Source organism: Quercus suber, unplaced genomic scaffold (genome assembly GCF_002906115.3).
Source record: "Quercus suber isolate HL8 unplaced genomic scaffold, Cork oak 2.0 scaffold_9, whole genome shotgun sequence".
NCBI classification, from domain to species: Eukaryota; Viridiplantae; Streptophyta; class Magnoliopsida; order Fagales; family Fagaceae; genus Quercus; species Quercus suber.
The window spans coordinates 1,821,790-1,846,224 of NW_027069475.1; the positions used below are offsets into that span (position 1 = coordinate 1,821,790).

A 24,435-nucleotide genomic window follows, 5' to 3' on the forward strand; every position below is an offset into this window, starting at 1 on the left:
AGAATAGGGGAGAGAAAGGAGGAGGAGGAGGAGGAAGAAACACCATAGCATTCAATAACCAAATTTGTAACTTGATTTGAGAATAAAATACAAGAACAGATCACCTCGGACCTTGCTGAGGACGATTTTTCTTCAATACAACTCCATTTCTTTCATCTGAATCTATTATAACGTTTGTTTGATTAACTAAAACCCAGTTTTCCAACCCATTCATCTACAAATTCATTGTTTTGACTTTTTGGGCCCAAGTCCATCCATGTAGTGAGCTAGGAGTTCAAATCTGGTCTTTACAATAAGAATGAATTAAAGTCTTGATAATATACTATTTATTTTTAGTTCTTTAATTATCTAAAAATTTAATAAAATCTATATAATTTGATGAAGCCATATGGCGCAACCATGATATTTAACCCCAAATTTTATTATATATAATATAAGGATAAAGTTTAGTTACAAAATCGGTTGTAACTTTAGGATCAAACTCACTCAATATCTTTTTATTGGAGGTGAATTTTGACAAATCCACCATTGGATAACATCTTTTTCTTATATCCTGCATATTTGCAAAATTTCAAGAAAATTAAAAATTAATAGCTATATTATCAATAAAATTTTAAATTGCAAGTTTTTATAATTTAAAATTATATATAAAATATAAGTTTATAGATTATATAGTAAATATTATCTAATTGATACAAAATTTGACATGTATATTAAGAGTATAAAGAACATACAATTTAACGGTTAGATTTTCAAAATATGCAGTAATATTCATTTTATTAATTGAGTTTGTAGTTTAAGATTACAACCAATTTTGTAACTAAACTTTGTTCATATAATAATATGATTTTTTTTTTTGAGAAAATAATAATATGATATGATACTGTACTCTCTCTCTCTCTCTCTCTCTATATATATATATATATGTGATGTGATATATATACGCACACTATCCCTACCAACAAAGTTGGGCCTTCTTCTTAAAAAACAAGACAGATGGGCTGATTAGTGGCATTGATGTATAAGCCCAAAAGAACATCGTCCCAGTCACAAACATATCATGGACTGGGTTAGGGTTTGACATTTACAAAAATTTTCTCTCACATTTGACCCAAAAACGCATGCCCACACATAAAGCGGAATAAAATTACACATTCTCTAAAAACGAATTTGAAGGCTCTCTTCCATTTCCGGACAGTTTAGCATTAGCATAGCATAGCAGCGGCGGCGCGCAGAGTCCGAAAATGGGAGGCGGCGGCGGAGGGAGAGGACGGTCTCGTACTCAGAGAAAGCATTTCAAGCAGAGCAGAGAGAACGTTTGGAAGCGCCCCAAGTCCGATCCTTCCTCTGAAGACAACAACAACAACAACAACAACAACAATGGAAATGATAATAGGGATCCGCATTGGCAGCCCTTCGCCACTCAAAACCCAGCTTTCGATGAATACTATAAGGTACTATATGGAAATTGAATTCAGTTTCAAACTTTCATTTACTCAAACAGGTTGAGTGCATGGTATTATGGCATTTCATTGATTTACTTATGAATTTGTTTTTATTTTGTTGGTAATGGTAGGGGCAAGGGATAGTGTCCGAAGAAGAGTGGGATTCATTTATGGAAGTGCTTCGAAAACCATTGCCTGCTGCTTTCAGAATCAATTCAAGGTATTGTTCATTTGGTGCTTTTTGATGCTTTTTTTCTACTATTTTATGGTCTCTGAAATGGGTTTTTATTGCATATATAGAGGTGGGAGTTGCTGTGTACGTTTGGTTGTGCTCTTATATGCGTTTGTTATACTAGAAAGAATTGAACTGTAGAAAAGGGTGTTTGCCAAGTACTTAAAACTACTAGGAGGGGGTGTAGAATGTAAACAATCAACATTCATTTAAACCTTTCAATGTGGGAGTTAAATTTTAGGTGAAAAGATGTAGCACTCTCATTTTGCTCCTTGCATGAGCATAAGCTGCTTAGCCCGTCCGGGGTGACTAGTTCTGGTGGGTCGGTTCATTTGCCCATAGGTTTTATTGGCTGGAAGTGAGTCCATATGACTTTTTTTAGAAAGGTTCCCTACGTTATAAAAAAAAGAAGAAGAGAAAGATATGGCCCTCCCATTTAAAAGAAATACAAAAAAAGAGAGGTTGTTCATAGTGTACAAGTCCTTATGCGTTTCAGGGCTTGGAAGATGTGGTTGGTAGGCAGCATTACTCAGAACTCAAACCCATGACATGTCACTTGGGCAGAGGTCTTTTGCCATCACACCATGAATAGCTTATGGATTGTTGAGCATTCCTTTTATCGTTTAGTGTAGGAGATAAAGATTATAGAATCAATAATTTTTTTTAAAAAAACTAGAATAGCTTTCTGATTTGATATTCATTGCAAATGGTTTGATAATATTTTTCCCCTTTTCCATGCATCAAAAGAGCTATTTTTTATCATCATCGATTTCTTAAGATTCCATTGACATTAATTTGACTGAGTTGTACTCTTTGTTTTTGCAGTAGCCAGTTCTGTGATGACATCCGATCACAGTTAGAGAATGAGTTTATGAAATCTCTTCAATCTGAGGTTAAGTCATGTAATTAATTTTTTATCTGTAATACAGTAATGATATTGCCACTACTGTTGGCTGTTATTGTGACATTTTTTTCTTTCTCTTGCCTTTTATTCTTTTAAGGTCACTAATGGCGAAGAAGACGCTATTAGACCATTGCCTTGGTACCCTGAGAATCTTGCTTGGCACTCAAATTTTTCCCGCATGCAGCTGAGGAAGAACCAAACTCTTGAGAAGTTAGTTATGCTCTGTGTGATGACAACTTTTAGTATAAGTGGGTGAATTGCATGTGTAGATTGATGGCCATTATGAGTTGATTTACATAGGAGATACTAAACGAAATCAGATTCGATTCCAAATATTTTATTTTTCTTTTGTGTCTTTGTATTATCAACATCTATGTGTATAAAGTATAAACAAAGAAAATGTGTGCATCTATTTAACCTAAAAAAATAAAGAATGCAATTCTTCATGGACACATTTGCTCTTCTCCATGTATGTGCTTTGATTTTTTTTACATCTATAGAAATTGTTCAGTATTACATACCACGTGTGAAAATTAGAATAAAATTCTGCTACATTTTATAATCTCGTGATAATTTACGTATGAAAACAAAGAACTACATTAAGGAAAACTATCATCCCCAACTGCAAGGGCAGAAACTGAAAAAGACAGTTATAATTGTGCCTCCTTTATTCACATAATTTTGGATACATTACTTAGAGGGATTTAATTCAAGCTGTAGGAGTGAAAAGGTGTTGAGGGAGTTTTAGTGAAAAACAATATGATAAACAAGAGGGTGACAGAGAGTATTAGCTTTAGATAGGCAGCAATGGTGGAAATAAATACAAGTGCTCAACTGCAGTTAGTTGATAATTACACTTTTCTCAAAAACGAATTTGAAGGCGCTCTTCCATTTTTGGAGAGTTTAGCATAGCATAGCAGCGGCGGCGTGCAGAGTCCGAAAATGGGAGGTGGCGGCGGAGGGAGAGGAATGTCTCATACTCAGAGAAAGCATTTCAAGCGGAGCAGAGAGAACGTTTGGAAGTGCCATTTCTATTCAGGGCTCTCAATCATTGTCGCAACCCATAGTGGTGGTGGTGGTGGTAGTGTCAAGAAAGGGAACAAGGTGGTAGGCTCAATGAGGTTTGAGTTTGAGGTCCTGTCGGTGGGGGTACTGAGAATGATATTATCAACATGGGTATATGAATAAGTATATGCCACTCCCTCTAGGACATTATCATCCATTAAACTCGTTGTTGGTGTATAATCAAATGCATTTGTCTATGGGTAAGACTAGTGGGTATGGTGGTGGATTGAAAGTGAAAGTGAAAGTGGTGGTGGGTCTTCTTTTTTGTATATATTACAACCTAGTTCGGTGGGAATACCCTCTGGGTTTGGTAGTAACTAGTAAGAGATGCAATGGTTCAAATAGCGGATTTTGAAACAGTGCATTTGGGTTTTGGAACTGTGGAGAGAAATTTTAATTTTTTGCGACTAAAATTTTCAATTTGGGGGGTTTTTGGTTTTTCAATAGGTGCTCTTCCATTTTCGGACAGTTTAGCATAGCAGAGTCCGAAAATGGGATGCAGCGGTGGAGGTACTCAGAGAAAGCATTTCAAGCAGAGCCCCAAGTCTGATTTTTGGACTCTGCGCGCCGCTGCCGCTGCTATGCTAAACTGTCTGAAAATGGAAGAGCACCTTCAAATTCGTTTTTGAGAAAAGTGTAATTATTCTGCTTCAGATACATTACTTAGAATGACTTAATTCAAGCTGTAGGAGCGAAAAGGTGTTGAGGGAGTTGTAGTGAAAAACAATATGATAAACAGGAGGGTGACACAGAGTATTAGCTTTAGATAATAGATAGGCCGCAATGGTGGAAATGAATACAAGTGCTCAACTGCAGTTAGTTGATAAGGATCCATGGAAATCACCACAATTTTATTGGAACAAATTGAAATTATAACTAAGTTGGGCTTGGAGAAACTGTTCATAGAGTTTTACACGATTAAGTTTTTGGATATAAATTTTCAATCCTGCAATATGTTGGTTTGACTAGATTTATGGCCATTGTATATTGATAAGGTAGTCTGATGGGCTTCGTTGTTGTTATTGCTGCTGCGGTTATTGTTCTTCTCTTCTCGTCTCGTCTTATTATTTAAGCAAGCTGATAGAGGGCCAGTGTAGAATATGTACAATATGGGCAAGCTGTCCATGATGCTATGGACTATTTTGAATCACTTAAAATAATTATCCATCATTTCTCAGATTTTTTATATGCTGTCATCATTCTGATGTATGAATTTCCCAGGTTCCACGAGTTCTTAAAGTTAGAAAATGAAATTGGAAACATCACAAGACAGGAGGCTGTCAGCATGGTACGTCAATGTTACATACTGTCCGTCACTCTTAAATTTTATGTACCGACATTGCTTTGTAGTAAATCTGCAAAGTGTTGGGCATCTTGGTGCAGTTTTAGTTCAAAATACCAGTCAAGCATGTACTTGCAATAATACTTATAATAAAAAAATGATGTACTTGCAATAAATGATTACTTGTGTCGCAGGTACCTCCTCTCTTCCTGGATGTATGTCCGGATCATTTTGTACTTGACAGTAAGCAACTTACAGTGCATTAAAAATTCCTTTTCTTTTTTAAACTTTCTTTTTCTGGTACAACTGCATTTTTACTTTTTTAGTACTCTCTCTCTCTCTCTCTCTCCTTTTTTTTTTTTTTTTTTAAAAGTATTTTCAATACTCTTTTTAATCAAACGATGTTGTCACTACTGCCTTTTCTTCGTCTTTGTCAAATGGTTTTTGAATTTTCAGTTGAAAAAGACGTTGAAAACCCATTTGAAATATAAGAGAATTGGATGTATTTAAAAGTGTTATATGACTTTTTCCTTGTTTTTGCAGTGTGTGCTGCACCAGGGTCAAAAACATTCCAGCTGCTTGAGATTATACACCGATCAACCAAAGCAGGATCACTGCCCAAAGGAATGGTTTGTGTCCTTACTATATCCTTATTTTACACTCTTTACATCTGATTTTATTGTTGTCTGCTATGTCCTCTTTTCATTTTCTGTTATGGCATGGGAATTGGTAGTGCTCATTATCCCATTTAGTTTGCGTGGGTAACTTTTACTTTATTTGATATTGCTAAGTTACACACACCTCATGGCTACTGAATCCATGACCTCACCCTCCACCTTGCTCTTATAAGGTGAGGATGTGCCATTCGAAGTAGAGCCCATTGGCTGCCTGGGAACCTTGTTGTGATATGATTTGGATGAGGGCATTCTGCTATTTATTTTTGTGAAATTGATTCCTACATTTCTTTATTAAATTTAGGTTGTAGCAAATGATCTTGATGTCCAAAGATGTAATCTTCTCATCCACCAAACAAAAAGAATGTGCACTGCCAATCTGATAGTCACAAATCATGAAGCTCAACATTTCCCTGGCTGCCGTTTGAACAGAAATTGCTCTAGTTCTTCTGAAGGAGGAATGGGATTTCAGCAAAGTATTAGTCAACTTATCTTTGATCGTGTCTTATGTGATGTTCCCTGCAGTGGAGACGGTACCCTTCGCAAGGCTCCAGATATCTGGAGGAAATGGTACTGCTTTTCCTTTCCATCTTTTTCCTCTTTTAATTCTATTTCTATTTTACCTTTCTTCCAAGATGGTAAAATTTATTTTCTTCCTATACAGGAATCCAGGAATGGGCAATGGGATCCATTGCCTACAAGTTCAGATTGCCATGCGAGGTACATTTGATGGAAAATCTTTAACGGAAACTGTATGTGATTGTATACCCCTGCTTGTTAGGATTGTAAGACTTTTTTGGATAATTCAATTGTTTTGTCTTTTTGAGAGTAAGATTGGTACAAACTGACTATGCGTATTAAGTATTATCAGTTGATTGGTGATGAAATTAAAACATTAAAGCCGATTCCCAAAGACTGATCTGTTATTGACCAATCAGCTTGTGTCACAAAACCTTATGGTGGTCTGGGCCTATAAAACTCTTAATGCTTTTGAAATTAGCAAGTGACATTTTATAATCTTTGTGAGCTTACAGGATCAAAGTTGACTAAGTGCAATCATGTTTCTTATGGTTCCAATCCATTGTTTTAAACAGAGACCAGACTGGCCAGTTCAACCAGTTGAAATGTGAACCAATTCTCGTTTCTAGTGTGGTTCTCCCTTGAATGTTTTGTCAGTTGAACTGGAATAAACCAGATTGAACTAAACTAATGTTTTTATCTCTCAAAAAAAAAAAAAAAAAAAAAAAAAAAAAAAAACAGATTGAACTGTCTGGTGAACTGGTCCAATTTTATCAATTTGGTCAGATTTTTAAATTATAAAAATTCACATCCCCCTCTCCCAAAATACTTAATAAATCTTCTATTTTTATATACAAACATGGAGTATTTGGAACAATTGAATTCTTCCTTAACAAACAATTTTTACTTTTCTTTTAGACCTCTTATTTTTGGACTATGGGGGGAGTTCGTAACTTCTTCATTGAGTCCAAATCCTTTAAATTAGTTTTAGAGGAAGGGGGCCGTTACTTCTTGCTAAGGATCTTTGAGAGGGGCAGATTCTTTATGAGATCAGTTTTCATGGGTAAGAATGCAGCAATATGGTTGATGAATAACATTGAAGACTTTGTTGTTGGGAAGAGTTCCAAGCAGTTTTTTATTTTTAGAGATGGGGACACTGCTTTTACTTTCCAAAGGAGCATCAACTCTTTTGGTCAGTTCTTGCTACTGACTGAACTCAAAGTGGGTGGATGTAGGAGGTCAGTTATTATCCCTGAAGGCAAAGAGAAGTTTGGTTGGAGGGCCTTTGGCCTTGAACTAAGAAAGCTGTTGAATCCCTCCCATTATGCGATGGCTGGTTTTGGTCTTCCAAGTTTTTTTCCTCAGGTGTAGAGTTATAACTTGGAAGCCCAAAACTCTAGAACTTTTGTTGAAATTGTGCAAGGCTTCCATGGAAGAATAGAGGATAGAAAGCACCTTAAGCAGCTGGATGAAAAGAAGGGGGTGAATCTGAGACTTCAAGGTGCCAAAGTAGGGGTTTTTCCGGTGGGTAAGGCTGATAAGATGGAGGTGGTGAGAGGGGACAGGAGGAAGCAGAGCATTAATGTGGAGGCAGAGGTTGGTGAGCAATATCTGGCAGACAGGAGGTTACGTTTCCCAAGCTCCAGTTTAAATTCAAAAGATTATGAAAAGATGAAGAAGAGTGATGCTAGGAGATATGGCTGGTTAGGAAGAGGTTTTATCGTGGAGGTTGATGTGATAGGGAGGAGGCGGGTTTCCTGGGACAGAAACAAAGTGGGAGAAATGAATTTCAGAGGGGAATCACGTGCAGTGGCTTCGGACTGCAATATAAGAGGTACTAAGGCCCTTAAATGGGTTGCAAGGGAAACCAAACAGGCTGAACAAGTCTTGGGCCTTGCCACAAGCCCATTGCTGACCGACCCAAGTGTGAGTTATTATAATTGCTCTGGCCCAAGTCATTTTGACGAGGGTGAGAGCTCTCGGTCTGGAGAAGAGAGACCAACCTAGAGCCCGATGGAGGCGAGCCCCATGGCTTGTTCCCATTGCTCCGATCTTGAGCCGGTGGTGCTGGGCCGGGGTTCTCAGCCTCCGACGGTGGCCGACGGCCCATCCTTTGCCGGAAGCAGCTTCGATGAGCCCTTTTTTTCACTGGGTAAGTCTGAGCTGACGATTTTGCGGTCACCGGTGGATCTTCTCTCTTCTTTTCTCTTCCTCTCTGGCTTCTTTTTGTGCTTTTCGAGGGTTGGGTTTGTGGACACACCCATGAAGGCTGTGGGTGATGCCCCTGGGGAGGGAGTTTTGGTGGTGGAAGAGTTGGATAACTCAGAAATGGGTTCGGGTGTGTTTCACACGAAGGCAGTGGGCAAGGCCACTGGGGAGGGAGTTTTGGTGGTGGAAGAGTTGAACAATTCAGATTTGGGTTTGGGTGTGATACCCACGAAGGCAGTGGGTGATGCCCCTGGGGAGAGTGCTTTGGTGGTGGAAGAGTTGAATAATTCAGATATGGGTTTGGGAGGAGAGGATAGCTTATCAATCCCTCTGAGGTCTATCACTCCCTTTGGGTTGCCTTTGGCAGCTGAGTTGGACTGTGATTATGAGGCATTGGAGTGTCTGGATACGTTAGATATTTCTAGTTGGGTGAAGAATAGACTTCCTGGTTTTAGTAAGCTGGTGGGGCTTCCTTTGAGTCGACATGAGAAGTTATGTATTGCTTTGTTACAAAAGATTGAGAAGGAGACGGAGGATGTCAAAGTGTTGAACAGGAAAGTTGCAATTCCTAGAAAAGCTCTCATTAAAAAGAATAGAGGGAAGAGAGAGCTGAAGAACTTGCAATCTTTGGTTAACTATGATGGCAAGTAGAGTGTAGGTTGCTGAGCTATTTCATTGGTTGGGTTTTTCATGTCTTTATGAATTTAAAAATTCTTTCTTGGAATGTTAGGGGTTTGAATGATTGTCGGAAACGGTCAGTTGTGAAAAATTTATTGCGTGAGTGGAAGTGTGATGTAATTTGCCTTCAAGAGACTAAGTTTTCTGGCTTGGATAGACAAATGGTTGGCAGCCTGTGGAGCTGTCCCTTTGTGGATTGGGTGGCTTTAGATGCTGTCCAGACGGCGGGTGGGGTTTTGTTGATGTGGGATAGGAGGGTCTTGGAGGGGTTGGACTTTCTACTGGGTTCCTTTTCTGTGTCTGCTTTGTGGAAAGGGGTGGGGGATGGCTTTACCTGGGCGTGTTCTGGGGTTTATGGCCCAATTGATAATAATGCGAGGGGACTTATGTGGGATGAGTTGGTTGGTATTCAACAATATTGGAACGTCCCTTGGTGTTGCATTGGGGATTTTAATATTGTTCGTTTCTTGAGTGAACGGTCGGGTAACTCCCGTCTTAATTCGGCTATGGAACTTTTTTCGGAGTTCATTGAGGATCTTAATTTGATTGATTTGCCTTTGGAGGGAGGGAGTTTTACCTGGTCTAGCGGCTCTGATCAGCCTTCGATGTCTAGGATAGACAGTGTTGGTGTCTCACGATTGGGAAGAGCAATACCTGGATGTGATCCAGCGGATTTTACCTCGTCCTGTTTCAGATCATTTTCCAATTCTGGTGGAGGTAGGGAGAATGGCGAGGGAGAAAAGTCTGTTTAGGTTTGAGAATATGTGGTTAAAGAAGGACGGGTTCATTGATAGAGTTCACTCTTGGTGGAATCGGCATTCTTTCTCTGGTACTCCTAGCTTTGTGTTTGCCAAAAAATTGAAGGACTTGAAAGAAGATATCATTCAGTGGAACCGGTCGGAGTTTGGTCATGTCGGACGCAAAAAGTCTCAATTATTAGAGGCTTTGAAATTGCTTGATGCCAAGGAAGGGGAGTTTGGCCTCTTTGATGCAGAGACATGCGAGAGAATTGTGGTGAGATCCGAAATAGAGAGTCTTCTCTCTTTGGAAAAAATCTCATGGAGACAGAAATCAAGAATGTTATGGATTAAGGAAGGAGATAATAATACTAAATTCTTCCATAAGATGGCTAATTCCCGTAGAAGGTTTAACCATCTAAGAATTTTGGAGGTGGATGGGGTGGTTTATGAGGAGTCATTTGAGGTGGCTGCTCAAGTGGTTCAATTTTATAAAAATTTGTATCAGGAGACAGATGAGTGGAGGCCTTTTGCGGAAGGTTTGGAGTTTGATCAGATAGATGGGTCGGAGAGGTGCTGGCTTGAAAGGAGGTTTGAGAAGGAGGAGATAAAGCCCCAGGTCCAGATGGTTTTTCTATGGCCTTCTTTCACCATTGCTGGAGAGTGGTGGAAAGAGATGTTCTAGCAGTTTTTGAGGAGTTCTATCTCCACATTAAGATTGAGAAATCTCTGAACGCTACTTTCATAGCCTTAATTCCTAAGAAGAATGATGCTTCTAATATCCGAGATTTCAGGCCTATTAGCTTGGTGGGGAGCTTGTACAAGATTTTGTCTAAGGTTTTGGCAAATCGCTTGAAGACGGTTTTAGACCAACTGATCTCTGAGTCCCAGAATAGTTTTGTGGGAGGTAGACAAATTCTTGACTCAGTTCTCATTGCTAATGAGTGTGTTGATAGCTGAGTTAAGAGTAAGACTCCGGGGGTTATTTGTAAGCTTGATATCGAGAAAGCTTATGATCACGTGAATTGGGAGGCTTTACTAGATCTCTTGAAGAGAATGGGTTTTGGAGAGAAGTGGTGTAGATGGATCCGGACTTGTATTTCAACTGTTCATTTCTCTATTTTGGTTAATGGGACTCCAGCTGACTTCTTTAGGAGCACAAGGGGTTTGAGACAAGAGGACCCGCTATTTCCTATGTTGTTCCTGGTTATTATGGAGGTTTTAAGCAGAATGCTGAAAAGAGTTGAAGGTGCTGGTTTGATCAGGGGTTTTAAGGCAGATGGTAGACGGGTGGAAGGGGAATGTGTCTCTCATCTTCTGTTTGCGGATGACACTATTCTTTTTTGTGATGCGGAAGAGGAGCAGATCCTTCACATTCGGATTCTTCTCCTTTGTTTTCAGGCTGTGACAGGTTTGAAGGTTAATGTCCAGAAAAGCGAGATGGTTCCAATAGGAGAGGTTAATAATGTGCATGCCTTGGCAGAGATTCTGGGTTGTAGGATTGGGACTTTGCCTATGACCTATCTAGGTATGCCGTTAGGGGCTCCTCATAAGTCTCCCTCTATTTGGAATCTTATTTTGCAGAAAATGAAGTGGAAGCTGGCTAGGTGGAAGAAGCTGTATTTGTCAAAAGGTGGAAGACTGACGTTACTTAAGAGTACGCTATCTAGCCTTCCTACTTATTATTTGTCTCTTTTTACCATTCCATCGCATGTGGTGAATAAGATTGAGAAAATGCAAAAGGACTTCTTGTGGGGGGATTCGAAGGCTCACTTGGTGGGGTGGGATAAGGTGTGTGCTCCTAAGACGAACGACGATCTGGGTGTAAGGAAAATAACCACTTTCAACAAAGCCTTACTAGGAAAATGGTTATGGCGGTTTGGGGTTGAGGAGACTCGTCTTTGGAGGAGGGTTGTAGTTTCAAAGTTCGGGGAAGAGTGGGGGGGTTGGTCTTCTAAGCTGGGTAGGGGTGCCTATGGGTGCGGTTTATGGAGAAGTATTTGAAAAGGTTGGGAGGTGTTTAGTAAATGCATTCAGTTTGAGGTAGGGGTGGGGGATAGAGTGAAGTTTTGGACAGATAGGTGGTGTGGGGACTTACCACTCCATCGATCCTTCCCATTAGTGTATGGGATTGCTTCTAATAGAGAGGCATCGGTGGCCTTGTCTCTCGAAAGGTTGGGGATGGAGGCTCAGAGAAGCTAGAATGTTCGCTTGTTAAGGGATCCAAATGATTGGGAGATTGGTGTGGTGGATGAATTCCTTCGCACCTTAGGTTCTAATTTGCCTTGTTCTGAGCTTGGAGACCGTATGAGGTGGATGTTGACAAAGAAGGGGGATTTTGACATCCGCTCTTTCTACAACAAGCTTCGTTGTCCTTTGCCTATTATCTTTCCTTGGAAAGGTATTTGGAAGGTTAACGCTCCTCCGCGCATCTCTTTCTTTGTTTGTACTGCAACTTGGGAGAAGATTCTTACAGGAGACATTTGAGGCGTAGAGGAGTGGTTTTTGTTGACCGGTGCATTATGTGTTGTAGTAATGGGGAGACGGTGATCCATCTGCTTCTTCATTGTGAAAAAGCTTATCTGCTATGGAGCTTGGTTTTTAGAACTTTTGGGATCTCTTGGGTTCTGCCAAGATCGGTTGCAGATATGCTTTTTGGTTGGTGGAATTGGTTTGGAAAGCATTCTTCTAGCATTTGGAATTTAGCTCCTTTGTGCCTTATGTGGTGTATCTGGAGAGAGCGGAATTGGCGAACCTTTGAGGATATGGACAAATCCGATAATCAGTTGCTCGCTTTCTTTAGTGGTTCTCTTTTTGATTGGACTAGGGCTTGGGAAATCACCTCTAGTGACTCTCTCCCTTTGTTCCTTAATTCTCTGCTCTGTACTTAGTTCTTATGTTGACTTATGTTTGTTTTGTTGTCTTTTCTTGTTGTTTGTTTCCTTCTCTGTACTCCTTGCTCTACCTTTTGTTTTTCATGAGGTAGCTCTTTGAATATACATCTTTTTACTTATAAAAAAAAACAAACATGGAGTATTTGATTCAAGTTAGTACCTAGTGCATAAAGTTCCCACTTTTTGTGGGGTTTGGGTGGTAAAAGCGTCAAGTGCACTTACACGCATAGGCCTCTTGGAGCCTAGGCTCAAAGCACATATATTTCAAATATAAAATATAATAACCTATACTAGAAATATTTGTAACAATATATAAAAAAATATAAAAACTCAAAATTTGTATATATTACCTATTAGGTAAGTGCAATTGTATAATGTTTTTAAGTTCAAATTTTACTTAAGTTATTTCAATTCTTAAAACTTTTATATAGTTGGTTGAATGCAATTATCAATGGACAAATCAAAATAATCTAGTTGTAGAAAGTTTAAACATAAATTTTAATATAATTATCTTGTGCTTTATTAAAGTACATAACCATGATAGTTATGATTGAATGATGTATATGGTCCAATCAACATACTTCTAAAAATCAGAGACCAAAATTCATAAGAACAGTAAATTAATTTTGTTTGTATCTTTTGAGATGTTTGTGTAATACAACACCTTAGTGGTTGTATGGTAAATCATTGATCCATGTAATTTATTTAAAGATCAAGCAATTGATTTTGATGATTTATATCTTTTTTAGGTATTAAAAAAAAAAAAGCGCTCCTAGGAGTGCTTTGTGCTTCTTCAAAAAGTTCCAAAAAAGCATGCCTAAAGCGTGCTTCATTAAATGAGCATTTTTTTGGTTATGTGAAGCTCTCAAACCTTGGGGCTTCGAGCTTTGTGCTTTAAGTGTGCTTTTAACAACATTGGGTTTGGGAGAGGGTCAATAGTAGGCAGCCTTACACTCAATCTGTTTTGGAGAGGCTGATTCTTGGACATGAACCCATGACTTATTGCTTTTGCTGGAAGGCACTTGCCATCTTACCAGGGTCTGACCTCTATTTAATACAACTGTACAAGTTAGTAAGTATATGAATTGTAGGGGTAATTGCAGTTAACTCACCTGTGGTTTGACCCGTTTTAATAGTGCCTACCTGTGGTTTGAAAAGTGTTACTTAACCTACCTGAGGTGGCCTCCATTAAACAGTTGGTACCCACCTCTCCCCTTGCCATTAGAAAAACACCTTTAGTATATAAGACACTATAGAAACCTGATCTAAGCACTATTAAAAAGGTGAGTTTTAATAGTTTGATAGAGGGTCGAACATCATGTGAGTTTGTTGGTGTGGCTGTGGATGTTGCAGTGGGTTAGGCAACGAACCAACATGGTGGTGGGTTCAAGAAGGCTGAGATCAATTTGGTTCCTTGCTCTTTGATTTTTTATTTTATTCAGGAAAATTTTTAAATAAATAACTCTCGCGGCCCAGAATCAAAAAAATGGTTTGTAAATCATACTCTTCATCACCACCACTCGAGGATTGCATACTACCACTATTACCAAAATCCATGACAGAGAGGAAAAGACACAACAAAGAGATGGTGCCAAAAAAAGAAGGAAAAAGACTTGTTGAGAGACGATGATATAAAGAGCTAGAGCTGCAAAGAGATTTACTTACTTACACAGACCCATTTAAGAGGAAGCTACAAAACAAAGTATGAGGTAATAATATCATAAAGACCCAGAGAGAGAGAGAGAGAGAGAGAGATCTTTTTGGAAGAAGAGCTTTCAAATTGTACCCATGTCTTAAAGGCTCTGATCTGGAACTCAAAACAGTGGCTTTGGGTGCTTTTGCTTTGTCTGTGGGCACAAGAAGAAGAACTTGAAGAAGAAGAAGAAGATGGGCTATGGGGTTTGTGAAATTTTGATATTGGGATTTTAGGATAAATTGGATTTTTTTTTTTTTTTTGGAGGTTCTGGATCCAAAGGAGGAGAGAGACATAAAAGATTATTGAACCCCTATTTTTTAATGGTGAAAGGGAGGGTGGATTACGGCTGTCTAACGGAGGTCACCTTAAGTGGGTTAAGTGACATTTTTCAAACCACAGGCGGGCACTATTAAAACGGGTCTAACCATAGGTAGGGTAACTGCAATTACCCTAAATTATATAATACTATTCTATTTATAATTTTTGTAATTTTTTAAACTTAATTTTAATAAAATTATTTATGACCAAGCTGGTTGAACCTTTATGTGGTCTTATTTACCCTGATCTGATTTTTAAACAAGGGTTCAATCTTTGTCTGAAATTTCAACTAAAAAAAAAAAACTCAGATATTGTCCCATAAACGTGGGTTTGTATCTAAGGGAGATATAGAAATAAAGAGTTCTCTTATGTGTTTTGTTATAGATAAGATCTCAATGCTGATTAAAGATAAATTATTTCAAGAGCCTACCACCTTGTATCAAATTCATTACATTACAATGCTTGTTTTTGCTTAAACTTCAGAAGTTTTTTGATCATTGATTGCTGGTGTTTCACTGATCTGTTTCTTGTGTTAGATGGAATGCCAAAATCGTTCAGACTTTGGTTTTAAGTTTATATACTTGTAGATCATACACATCCATGAGTGCAACTATGTTTGTGTTCAATCAAGTTATATGAAACTTACAGCAGTTATGTTGATTATGCAGGTATATCTTTGCTTAAAGTTGGTGGGAGAATTGTGTACTCAACTTGCTCAATGAATCCAACAAGCTGGTTGAACCTTTATGTGGTCTTATTTACCCTGATCTGATTTTTAAACAAGGGTTCAATCTTTGTCTGAAATTTCAACTAAAAAAAAAAACTCAGATATTGTCCCATAAACGTGGGTTTGTATCTAAGGGAGATATGGAAATAAAGAGTTCTCTTATGTGTTTTGTTATAGGTAAGATCTCAATGCTGATTAAAGATAAATTATTTCAAGAGCCTACCACCTTGTATCAAATTCATTACATTACAATGCTTGTTTCTGCTTAAACTTCAGAAGTTTTTTGATCATTGATTGCTGGTGTTTCACTGATCTGTTTCTTGTGTTAGATGGAATGCCAAAATCGTTCAGACACTGGTTTTAGGTTTATATACTTGTAGATCATACACATCCATGAGTGCAACTATGTTTGTGTTCAATCAAGTTATATGAAACTTACAGCAGTTATGTTGATTATGCAGGTATATCTTTGCTTAAAGTTGGTGGGAGAATTGTGTACTCAACTTGCTCAATGAATCCAGTAGAGAATGAAGCTGTGGTTGCTGAGGTAACTTATCAGTCATTTTTCTACTCCAATGAATTCAGTAGAGAAAGAGGCTGTGGTTTACTCAACTGGCTCAATGATTTACATATCAAGTAACATTTGAAATGCTCTCTTTTTCCAGCCTACAAGAAATTCTTAGCTTTATTATTAGTTTTCACTATCCCATCTCAATCAAAAAGAAAGGGTAGAGAAGTAGCCTGACAAGCTGAAAGAGTAAAGTTTCTGACTTTGGACAAGTAAAAATAAATCGAAACCACAGCCTTCTTCAAAATTTCTCACTAATGGGTCTTTACTTCATTTTAAGGAGCATACCAAAAGTAGGTGTAATTAAGTAGAGAGGACAACAGATTGTATAATTTGATATGAAGCTGACATAGGACATATTGGGGAATTTGTTGATATGTGAGGATTTGTGGATCTAGGGTTTAGAGATGTAAAGAAAGGGTTAAGGCTTGAAATTGGCTAGGGTTTGATGAGTTTTTTTTTGGGGGGTATTTTGATGGAGAAAATACTGTGTCTTCGAATCTTTCATGGCTGCATCAGAAGCTAGCTCTGAAATATTTGGGAGATGTCTACATCAATCAATATCTCAATCTTATGATCAATCAATATCTTAATATTATGCTATGTTTGGTTGGGGATGAAAAGGGAGAGGATTGAAAATGGGGGAAGGAAAAGGGAGAGGAAAATGTTATCTTTCCTTGTTTAGTTAGAGTGAAAAGGGAGTGGAAAGAAAGTGGGGTGGATGGAGCTTTCCACCCAGTCCACCATTTTTTTCCCCTTACACATTGGAGCCTTAGCTCTGAAAGGAAAGAGGAGAGAAATTATAAAAGTACAAAATTCCCCCAAATTTTTCATTGTTCTACTTTTAATAATAAGGGCATAATAGTAATTTAACATGCATGGTGGAAAACACAAACATTCTCTATTCTCCCACTTTTCATTTTCCCAACCAAACAAAGCCTTAGTTTGTACGATTGATTTTTTTATTGGTAAGCTACACATGTTCCTAGTGGGTCTTGAATCCACAACCTCACCTTCCAACCAATTATTATGGGAGAAGTGCTAGTTGAGTTGTAGCAAATTTGCAGGAAAAATATCGATCCATTCTAAGATTAGCAGAACCTAATGATCTTGAGAGAATTAAGTTTGATCTTTTATCACAATATAATTGTTCATCTGTTTTTGAATTTCCAGCTTCACTTAGACCTGTCTAATATTTTTTTGTATTTTCTTTTGTTCCTTTATGTTCATCGTGAACTCAAAAGTTTATTTATTTTCTCTCTGATTAATAAAATTGCTCTACTTATCTATCTAAAAAAAAAAAAAAAAAAAGAAAGAAAAAAAAGACAGAAAAAAGTATATAATGATATAGCTAGAAAAGAGAGGTAGTACTTTAGTCAGAGTTGTCAATTTTACCATCTTTTGGTTTACACTTTTTTTGGATAAGTGTCTTTTAGTTTATGCCTGTGAGCTTGTCTGCCTATTAGCTCTTCTTTATTGTAAAGATGTTGAAACAGCAAGGGATAGCACAATCGTCTGGTGATGACCTCTCATGAAACGGAGTTCTCTAGTTTGAATATCTCATTCCCCTCCCCTCAGGGCCAAAACTAACTTAAAAAAGAAAATGTTGGTTTTGCATGTCTCACCATTATAATGGTACTAAATTACATTAATGGCTTTGGTACCCAAGTACCTTGACCTCTTATAAACTGGACAGGATTCACTTCTCAGTAATTGCTGAGAAGTTCTATTTTTCCCCCCTAAACTTATGTTGATGTACCACATATGAAATATTTTGTACATGAATTGTACTCTTGTAACTCTTTTATATACATTCTATGCTTTTACTTTCACAGAAGTTGCAAAGTTGCGTCAATTCAGCTTTTTGTGTTGGTTTTTAATGTTATGAATTGTTGTCCTCTATAGTTTTCTTTAGATGATGCTCATATTTTTGAAAAGAGTGGATACCATCTCTTCTCTTGATTATGCACTTACAGTTGCAGCAATTTGTCTCACACATTACTCAACCTGAAGGTTTATTCTTGTCTGATCACTTAATCTTTTTGCACACCATGGCTCATTTTTTGCAGATTTTGCGGAAGTGTGGAGGGTCTCTTGAACTTGTTGATGTCTCCAGTGAGCTTCCTCAACTTGTTCGTAGGCCAGGAATTAAAAAATGGAAGGTAAGTTCTTGGGTTCTGGTTTTACATTTTTTTTACTTAACAACTGGGGTACCTTTGAGCCATACGAGTGATATAATCCCTATGGCTGCACGCAATCACCTGCAGACCATGTGTATTGTCTCAGCCCATGCAACTTAAGCAAAAAATGTTGGGTTCCTGAGCCATCACCTTAGCCTAATGTTCTTTACTTACTGGATTTGCATTCTTTTGGTTCACACAATTACTATATTGCGTTTATAATATACTGAAAGTTAATCTTCATTGCCCAGACATATACGACATTACCTGCTCTTCCTTTACATTATGTGAATGAAACTTATAACATATAAAGAAAATATTGTTCTTTATTACAAGATGTAATTTGAAACAATGTTGGATATTTGGCATGTTTTCTTTGCATATTAGAATATTAATCTTACACAGTGATGTATGTTACTCATTAACACTGCATTTAAATTTAATATTTGGGCTTGGTACAACTATTTTGTCCGAGCATATGAAATCAAATTATGACCTTATAGATGAGAGTAGTGGTGCAATTTACTACAATGCAAGAAGGAAGCTTGCCTTCCTAATACTGCTTTTTCCTACTCTGTTTTGGTCAAAAGGTGGTTTCTCTTCTTAATTAATGGTGGATAGTAGCTTTTGAGTTCTGAACTTTACTTGGTGACGTGGGAGACACAAATAGTTCTTTTTATTTATTTATTTATATTTTTAATTTAGTTTTATTTTATTTTGCAAGCCAATTGTATTTTCATTGGCATTTTATTTTAGGCCCCAGTATTTGAGTACATTTATGAATATTTTTTTATTCAAAGTCGGTTATTTTTGTAATAAAGCAATTACAGTTTCCCACGCCTATTAGAACTAGGGTTTAGTTTGCTTATATAAACAAACTATGTACTCTTATCAAGGGGACTTTGATGAAATGAAATTTTGAATTAGAAGAATTCCAATTGCTGGGTGCTGATTCTTAGTAACTTAGGTGCTGATTCCTAATTTTTCTTTGACTGGTGCTGATGCTTAATGTGGAGGGTCTCTTGAACTTGTTGATGTCTCCAGTGAGCTTCCTCAACTTGTTCGTAGGCCAGGAATTAAAAAATGGAAGGTAAGTTCTTGGGTTCTGGTTTTACATTTTTTTTACTTAACAACTGGGGTACCTTTGAGCCATACGAGTGATATAATCCCTATGGCTGCACGCAATCACCTGCAGACCATGTGTATTGTCTCAGCCCATGCAACTTAAGCAAAAAATGTTGGGTTCCTGAGCCATCACCTTAGCCTAATGTTCTTTACTTACTGGATTTGCATTCTTTTGGTTCACACAATTGCTATATTGCTTTTATAATATACTGAAAGTTAATCTTCATTGCCCAGACATATACGACATTACCTGCTCTTCCTTTGCGTTATGTGAATGAAACTTATAACATATAAAGAAAATATTGTTCTTTATTTCAAGATGTAATTTGAAACAATGTTGGATATTTGGCATGTTTTCTTTGCATTTTAGAATATTAATCTTACACAGTGATGTATGTTACTCATTAACACTGCATTTAAATTTAATATTTGGGCTTGGTACAACTATTTTGTCTGAGCATATGAAATCAAATTATGACCTTATAGATGAGAGTAGTGGTGCCATTTACTACAATGCAAGAAGGAAGCTTGCCTTTCTAATACTGCTTTTTCCTACTCTGTTTTGGTCAAAAGGTGGTTTCTCTTCTTAATTAATGGTGGATAGTAGCTTTTGAGTTCTGAACTTTACTTGGTGATGTGGGAGACACAAATAGTTCTTTTTATTTATTTATTTATTTTTTTAATTTAGTTTTATTTTATTTTGCAAGCCAATTGTATTTTCATTGGCATTTTATTTTAGGCCCCAGTATTTGAGTACATTTATGAATATTTTTTTATTCAAAGTCGGTTATTTTTGTAATAAAGCAATTACAGTTTCCCACGCCTATTAGAACTAGGGTTTAGTTTGCTTATATAAACAAACTATGTACTCTTATCAAGGGGACTTTGATGAAATGAAATTTTGAATTAGAAGAATTCCAATTGCTGGGTGCTGATTCTTAGTAACTTAGGTGCTGATTCCTAATTTTTCTTTGACTGGTGCTGATGCTTAGGGTTTATCATTTCCCCTTTTGTTCAATTTCTAGTTTATCCCCATTTGATATTGTCCAGCATAACTTGGCCACTTGGTTTGTCCGTTCTTTAGAATTGTATATTCACTTATTCAGTGGGAATAAGGTGCAATGCTAGCATATAGTCCCAACTGCACCTTCGCTTTTTGTAGTCTGAATTGCAAAATAATTTTTGGCATCACAACTTTAGCTACTTGCATGCAGCTTTAAAATGTATGCTTTTTCATTCATTTACTTGGACATGCAGGTACGTGACAAGGGCACCTGGTTTGTTTCCTACAAAGATGTCCCCAAGTACCGCAGGAGTGTGATAGTTCCCAGCATGTTTCCTTCTGGCAGATGCTATGTTGAGTCAACCGAGAATAACCAAGATGTAGAATTGGGAGAAAAGCATGAGAATGGTGGTGATGGAAATCCTGAAGAGGGGATTCAGCAGTCAGAGGATCCTGTAGCTCTAGCTGACGAATTGGATGAGGAGGTTTCTAATTTTCCCCTTGAACGTTGCATGAGGATAATGCCTCATGATCAAAACAGTGGGGCCTTTTTCATTGCAGTCTTCCACAAACTTTCTCCCCTTCCAGGTAACATATTTTATTTTAGGCCCCAGTATTTGAGTACATTTATGAATATTTTTTTATTCAAAGTCGGTTATTTTTGTAATAAAGCAATTACAGTTTCCCACGCCTATTAGAACTAGGGTTTAGTTTGCTTATATAAACAAACTATGTACTCTTATCAAGGGGACTTTGATGAAATGAAATTTTGAATTAGAAGAATTCCAATTGCTGGGTGCTGATTCTTAGTAACTTAGGTGCTGATTCCTAATTTTTCTTTGACTGGTGCTGATGCTTATGGTTTGTCATTTCCCCTTTTGTTCAATTTCTAGTTTATACCCATTTGATATTGTCCAGCATAACTTGGCCACTTGGTTTGTCCGTTCTTTAGAATTGTATATTCACTTATTCAGTGGGAATAAGGTGCAATGCTAGCATATAGTCCCACCTGCACCTTTGCCTTTTGTAGTCTGAATTGCAAAATAATTTTTGGAATCACAACTTTAGCTGCAGCTTTAAAATGTATGCTTTTTCATTCATTTACTTGGACATGCAGGTACGTGACAAGGGCACCTGGTTTGTTTCCTACAAAGATGTCCCCAAGTACCGCAGGAGTGTGATAGTTCCCAGCATGTTTCCTTCTGGCAGATGCTATGTTGAGTCAACCGAGAATAACCAAGATGTAGAATTGGGAGAAAAGCATGAGAATGGTGGTGATGGAAATCCTGAAGAGGGGATTCAGCAGTCGGAGGATCCTGTAGCTCTAGCTGACGAATTGGATGAGGAGGTTTCTAATTTTCCCCTTGAACGTTGCATGAGGATAATGCCTCATGATCAAAACAGTGGGGCCTTTTTCATTGCAGTCTTCCACAAACTTTCTCCCCTTCCAGGTAACATTGGATATTATCTAAGTCATTATATTTTTCTTATGAATCCAAGACCACATATTGATTTTGGTAAACCAAAGCTAATAGGATTCCTGTGCTAAACATCCATTGAATAAATCCCCCTTGCTTTGATGAATGGTTTGATACCCTTTTGCAAATGCTATTTGTTTATGATACTATATCTGCTATGAAGTTTTAAATTTATGCTTTTTCTTCATTAGATGATTACAATGTGACTTTTGATCCCTGCAGCCATGCAGGAGAAACCCAATAGTCTGCAACTAGATGATAAGCCATGTGTAAACTTATTGAATCAGATTGTTGAAGATACAAGTGGATTGGAGGTTGTTTCAGCAGATGGTGCAGATGAGAAACTTTCAGGCGCAGCTTCAGAGACTGATTTAATAGATAATGAGACAGATGGGGCTGCTGTTGAACCTGATACTTGCAATACGTGTGAAGAGCATAATTCAGAGGAAGCTGAAGCACCTGGTCATAGGGAAACTGATCCTAAGAAAGCTGGAGGTAAAAGAAAGTTGCAGACTCAAGGCAAGTGGAAAGGGGTTGACCCTGTCGTTTTCTTCAAAGATGAAGCTATCGTAACTAGCATAATGACATTCTATGGTATTGATGATTCCTTTCCATTAAAGGGGCATCTTGTCACAAGAAACAACGATACAAATCATGTGAAGAGAATTTACTATATCTCACAGTCAGTTAAGGATGTTCTTGAATTGAATTTCTCAGTCGGGCAGCAACTTAAGATAACGTCCATTGGCCTGAAGATGTTTGTAAGTGTTTCCATACGTCGTCATTAATTATTATTAGGTATTATGCCCTATTGTAGGTTGAGTAGGTTCCCAATTCCGAGGTACATGTTTATGGTTGGTTTTCCACCGGTTTTCTCTTCCCTTATCTTTGGTATGGTAGCACCAACCCTGTGTTTGAACAACTGCCGTAGAGAAGGCCTTCTAAAGCCATTACATTCATAAATTAAGTCAATGAATAAAGAATAAGTGCCATAACCTAATAATTTAAAGAGGCTGCTTAGCCCAGTTGTTGAGGGAGGCTGGGGGGCCTGGGGCCATGGCCCTTCCAAAAGTTTCAGAATTTCTGCATTATATTGTTACATAACACATCAGTTATTTAATGTTTTTCGTAAATGAATATAACCTCTTCCCCATTCCCACTTCTTTAATGCTAAGGCCTAAGATATAACTACTGTCAAGCAGGTTCCCAGTTCAGCACAGCTTTAGTCTTGAAGCCTATGATGTCTAGTCAATGATCATTTATGATATCATTAACACACAAATGGACAGTTTTTTTTTTTTTTTCAAAAGCATAGTATTTTAGTACCAAAAGACAAATCAAGGAGGATGCTTGCCACTCAGCTGGCTAGGAGTTGAACTATGATCTAATCTGAGTTAGGGGTTTATAGATGGAGGACCAGAACCAATATACATAAAGTAATGTGTCTGCTAAATATTGAGTGGTTTTCTTTTTCAATTACATGTTATTAAATTTATCATATTCCTTGCAATGAGCCTTTCTCAACTGATGACTAATTGGGAATTCTTATGTGTTATGAGAATAAAACTCCTTTAATCACCTACTTTTTTTTTTTGAGTAATTGGAGGTTATCTATCCTCTTATTTTTCTCCTCTGCTGAAAAATAGGAACGACAAACATCCAGAGAAGGTAACTCCGCACCATGTTCATTCCGGATATCCTCTGAAGGATTACCAGTACTTCTCCCCTACATCACCAAACAAATCCTATATGCATCCCCAGTGGACTTCAAGCATCTTTTGCAATATAAAACTATTAAATTTGCAGATTTTGTTGATGCTGAATTCGGTCATAAGGCATCAAACCTAATGCCTGGTTGCTGTGTGATAGTTTTGAGCAGAGGTATATAGTACCAAGTTGTCAAAATGATCGGTGCTAAATTACATGAGTAGCTAATGTAATCCTTTTACTGCAGGTAGCAATGCCTCGATGGATCAAACCCAAGTAGATGAGTCAATAGCAATTGGATGCTGGAAGGGTAGGGCAAGTTTATCTGTAATGGTTACTGCAACTGATTGCCAAGAACTGCAGGAGAGGCTTTTAACGCGCATGGGGCCTGAAAACGGCTCTTTGGTGCAGGACGAGAAACCCTCTAATGGTGAGGCTGATGAAGTACTGGAGATGACTGATGGAAAAGAATGAGAACTCAGAAAGTATCAGGCTTGCAACTTAGGGAAATTAATTTGAAGAATTTGAGTGCCTGGACGTTCTATGTTGTACTATAATTGGGTAATCTAGTGTTGGATTTTATCACGATGAGTATGTATGGCAGTCTTTTGCCTTGCCATATTCCATTTTAAAGGAATCTATTTATTGCAACTAGTCACTCAGTTGTCAGAATTTCCTTATCCATATCATGCTAATGCAACTCTGGAGAACAAGAGATTATAGATTTTTTGTTACTGAATTTTTAAATCGTTTTGACTTGTTTCTTCAGTGAGAATAGTAGTTGAAGATGCTAGAAACTTTGTTTTTTTGGCTTACAATCAGTTTGGGAGGGTGGATTTGAATCTAAGATCCACTCATTTAGGCTTATTTGGACACAGTAATATTTTGGTATTAAGAAAAAAGTCACCAAATGATAGAATGTTTATTAAATAGTGTATATTATTTGGATTTTTAAAATCCGTTTTGTACGGTTTTTTTTTTTTAATTTTTAATTT

General features: G+C 37.5%; 1 protein-coding gene across 1 annotated transcript; it reads left to right on the forward strand.

The window, feature by feature from the left end:
- The first annotated feature begins 1,134 nt into the window (after window positions 1-1,134).
- LOC111994621 (uncharacterized) lies at window positions 1,135-24,187 on the forward strand. Its single transcript, XM_065776831.1, has 15 exons — window positions 1,135-1,454; window positions 1,577-1,665; window positions 2,503-2,569; window positions 2,679-2,791; window positions 4,868-4,934; window positions 5,123-5,171; window positions 5,472-5,557; window positions 5,907-6,172; window positions 6,267-6,322; window positions 15,841-15,926; window positions 18,017-18,109; window positions 20,510-20,843; window positions 21,956-22,494; window positions 23,380-23,614; window positions 23,688-24,187. Exons 1-15 carry the CDS (start codon window positions 1,245-1,247, stop codon window positions 23,912-23,914), a joined length of 2,517 nt encoding a protein of 838 aa, XP_065632903.1. The 5' UTR covers window positions 1,135-1,244; the 3' UTR covers window positions 23,915-24,187.
- Window positions 24,188-24,435: the final 248 nt, after the last annotated feature.